At 40.2% G+C, this 3,743-nt stretch overlaps 1 protein-coding gene and 1 long non-coding RNA gene across 3 annotated transcripts in view; one reads left to right on the top strand and one right to left on the bottom strand.

The window, feature by feature from the left end:
• The window catches only part of LOC106735668 (uncharacterized), an 11,055-nt gene that overhangs the window by 3,237 nt on the left and 4,075 nt on the right, over positions 1-3,743 (top strand). The gene's annotated exons all lie outside the window — the stretch shown is intronic.
• Positions 247-3,743, bottom strand: part of MSL1 (MSL complex subunit 1) — a gene marked incomplete at its 5' end in the record, with an annotated part of 13,895 nt that continues 10,398 nt past the window's right edge. For both annotated transcript variants that reach the window (XM_006172249.3, XM_014590682.2), the window contains 4 exon segments: positions 247-2,084; positions 2,775-2,847; positions 3,016-3,140; positions 3,511-3,578. In XM_006172249.3, coding sequence (XP_006172311.2) covers positions 1,994-2,084; positions 2,775-2,847; positions 3,016-3,140; positions 3,511-3,578 — 357 coding nt within the window. In that variant the 3' untranslated portion in view covers positions 247-1,993.

Raw genomic sequence — 3,743 nt, 5'->3', positions numbered from 1 at the left:
GGGAAAGAGAGAACCAAAGGAAACAGAATTCACTTATTTCTGGCCAGATAGCACCTAATGGATTCCTCCGAATCTAGCTCAAGTGTAGTATCTGGGAAGTCTCCTGGGTGGGACACATACATAAAGGTTAAATTTGTTAAACCATATCCAAAATTAGGAATCTGACAAATGCTGAAATAAAGAAGAAAACAGAGATCAGGAACAAAGTAAATAGACACACCGACTAGTCTTTTCTTCTTTGGGCACATTATGAAGGAACATAACTTGGGTCAGAATAGAAAAGCCGAACAAACGGCTTACCAAATTAAAATGATGGAGAACAAAGAAAATCTGGCCATTTTTCTAGAAATCTTCTTTTCCTTAAGGTGTGAGATGAGAGCCCCTAGTGGAATAAGTCCTATTTCTCTCTACATCCTTGCTGCATTGAAGTTTACAGCAGGTTCCCTTATAGAGAGCCCACTCTCCTAAACAGATGGAGTTACAAATGAAAACCCATAGCCACACACACACACACAAAAGGAGAAATAAGAGCAGCAAGATCATCCAAGAATACTACATGTGCTGCCGGAATAATTCCTTTAAAAGTCAAACCCAGGGAGCACAGATCAACATCTCACAAAAAGTTTTAGAAGTGGGAGGCCCCTGAGGAACTTTTCTTCTATTCCCACAATGGTATCCCATTCTCTCATGCTCCACTGAAGGGCCGGCCACACACCCTACATACCTTGGCTTCTCCTCTAAAAGTGCTAATAATCTGGGGACATACTCTCTTCAAGGATAAAAGCCCCTACCTTCTAGGAGATTAGACCCCTACTTGTTTTCACACAATAGTCCCGAAGACTAAAGAAAGGCAATTCCTATATATTTAAGACCAGAAGTCTTGGCTCTATTTTCCTTCCAGATAGTTAACAGAGATCTTACACTGAGACCAAAGTGGCCTGGAAGTGCTGTCCTGATTTTTTTTTTTTTTAACAAAAAGGGGGCTGGAGGGAGGGGCAAGATGGTACATATACAAATCTATTTTTACAAAATGAATGGAGAAGCTCATTAAGTACATCTGCTTCAAGATGTAGACATTTGCCAGCCAAAAGAAGCACATACTTCCATACCCTCCCCCCACCCGCCCTAAATTCACCCACCACCAAGAACTCAGCTAAAAGGATAAAACCCAACTAAGGAATACTTGAGAAGTGATGTGACACAAGGACATCGATAACAGATCTGGCATGCCATCCTCAAATGTCAATTGCTTTTGTTCAGAGCTGTAACTTTTCTGAAACTAACATCTCCATTCTCTTTTCCAAAGATTTTATTTTTTGAGGGGTAGGAGAAGAAATTCAGTTACCCATTAACTAAGAAAATAATCACAGTCAAATGTCTCAAGTGGCTATATTGTAGTATAGTTTTAAGAGAAAATTATCTTTTCAGAGATTTATCTACCAGCTCTTAAATTTCTTTTCTATTCTGTGAAGATGACTTGCTTCATCACTTCACTTATTATTCCTCACTGGTCCTAAAGCTCATGGTGAGATATTTTTGTTTTATTTTAGGGTAAAACTCACTATACTCAAACTAGAATGAGAGTGTAACAGGGTAAGAAGAGTGCCATGTAGGCATATCTCTAAAGGCAGGGCGCTTGCTTCATCATTCACTTGTCTAATGAAGAGAGCCCTTCACCCCTTTAACAAAGGCAAATGTATAGAAGCAGACCCCTGAAACGTCCCAATCTACCCTCCAATAGATGTAGCTTAAGAGTTCATTTCCTCAAAAAGGGAAAAGGAATCCCAGTCTCCATCCATAACTTACAATTAGCCCAATGAGTTTTTTTGTGAAACCAGAGTGATGAAAACAACCAAAATCGAGAGAGTATGGAAGGGTATTGTCAGCAAATGATAACATACATGAGGACATAGGTCACATATACAGGTCTCTGCCACTCTCTGGGAATGGCATGCTACAACTATCTGAAGACAGAGGATTCTTGCCAGGACAGCTATTTCCTACACGTCCGGTGAGGTGTTTGCTTCTTCTGGATCTCCAACCTGCATCGGCTACGCTCATCCAACCAGGGCAGCTCAAAATTCCTGGCAGAAAAGAAAAAGGGGAAATCAACTTGCAAGATTAGAAGAGATTTAGTGTGGACATGATAGTAACTCCAAAAAAACTCACTATGTCCCTCACTGTTGTGGAAAATTAGACAGCCAAGGAACAAAAAGGCAGTATTTTGGAGAGATAGGAGTAATTTTTTAATGTCGGGCATGGAGGAGTTAACAGTTAACTGGATTCCCACAAGGATGACTGCAGTTTGAGTCCTGGCCCTGACCTCTGGAATATCTTTCCTGCCACAAAGTCAGAACAGTGTACTGTTAAAATTATAGAGTAATTTTCCTTTTTTTTTTTAAAGATTTATTTATTCATTTAATTCAGTATGCTGTTGTTATTTAATTTGACCAGGGAGAGAGAAAGGGAAAGTGGGAAAGCGAGCCACCAGGTCTAGTACTCAAACCTGACAGCCATGTGGGAATCCAGCACCTTTAACCACCACACCACCTGCTGGCCCTGGAATAACCTATTTTTACCTCAAAAAGCAAGCTTCCTAAGTCCTGGCTTAGGAATTTTATCATTCCAAGAGCTAGTTGCTGAGGTAACCTCACTTTTGTCAAAGAAACAAGGCTCTAAGCCACTTGGATATACCTTGTATCTGGGATTCTGTGAAATCTAAAGGGTAGGTACAGGCTACCTGAGAAGAGAGGGGAAAAAAACTATATACTTACTGTGGAATTAATTTTGGTAATGGTCGTCCAAATGCTACTACAGGCAAGAAGGGGGTAATCATCAAACTTTCAACTATGGAAGAAAGTCAAATAGAACCTTGTTAGTGCCATAGACAGGAAACATGTAGCAATTGCACCTGCTCCAAAATACAGTTCATTCACTCAGAGCAGTTGTTGACTGGGGCTTTGCACTCTTCTTTGGAAACCCTAGTTTTTACATTTTTAGGTAGACAGAACTTACCATCATCTGGCTCAGGGAAAAATGAGGTAACCTCAGGCTCAGACTCCTGAATTCCTTTCTTTTTATACATTCTGAGCTGCAGTCGTTGTAAAATTCTTTGTTCCCTGATCCTCTGAATATCCCATCTGGGAAAAACAAACCAGACAAAAAAAAACAAACAAACCCAACATTACTGCTTACCCCAAACCTACAACTCACACAATCCTTGCTGACTCCCTAAGACAAGGTTAAAGAACTGCCTAGTTAGGGAAGAGCTATTTAGGTCTAGCGGTCCAGATCCCACAGAAAGTGGAACTGAGGGAGGGCATACATGAAGAAAAAGGGGTCAATTATGTTTACATACAAAACTACCGCTTCCAATATATACTCAATTAATTAATTGGGAAGCCAGTAATGTTAAGAGTCTTAAGAGCTCCAAGAGTCTCCGTAGCATGGAAAAGGGAGGTCAGGGTCCTAGGGCTTAGATGTTCATAGGATAGACATCTCGGACCTCACCTTTTCCTTCTCTTCTCATCCAGCTCCAGTTTTGCATGCCGCTTTGAAAACACACTGTCATCCAGGTTCTGTGTAAAGAACAGTAGTCAATTAACTATCATGTTATAAAACATATACTAACCAATTCCTAGATTTCAGGAATGCAAAATCTTTCACATTTAGGTTCTATTTGTGTCTGTGAGTTCGATAGACATGTGACTCTCCTGGTAACAGAATCAATAAAGCATATATTC

This window comes from Tupaia chinensis, unplaced genomic scaffold (assembly GCF_000334495.1).
Source record: "Tupaia chinensis unplaced genomic scaffold, TupChi_1.0 Scaffold000477_1, whole genome shotgun sequence".
Taxonomy (NCBI): domain Eukaryota; kingdom Metazoa; phylum Chordata; class Mammalia; order Scandentia; family Tupaiidae; genus Tupaia; species Tupaia belangeri.
Note: the sequence above shows the minus strand (reverse complement) of the source record. Positions and strands in the feature narration are given on the sequence as shown.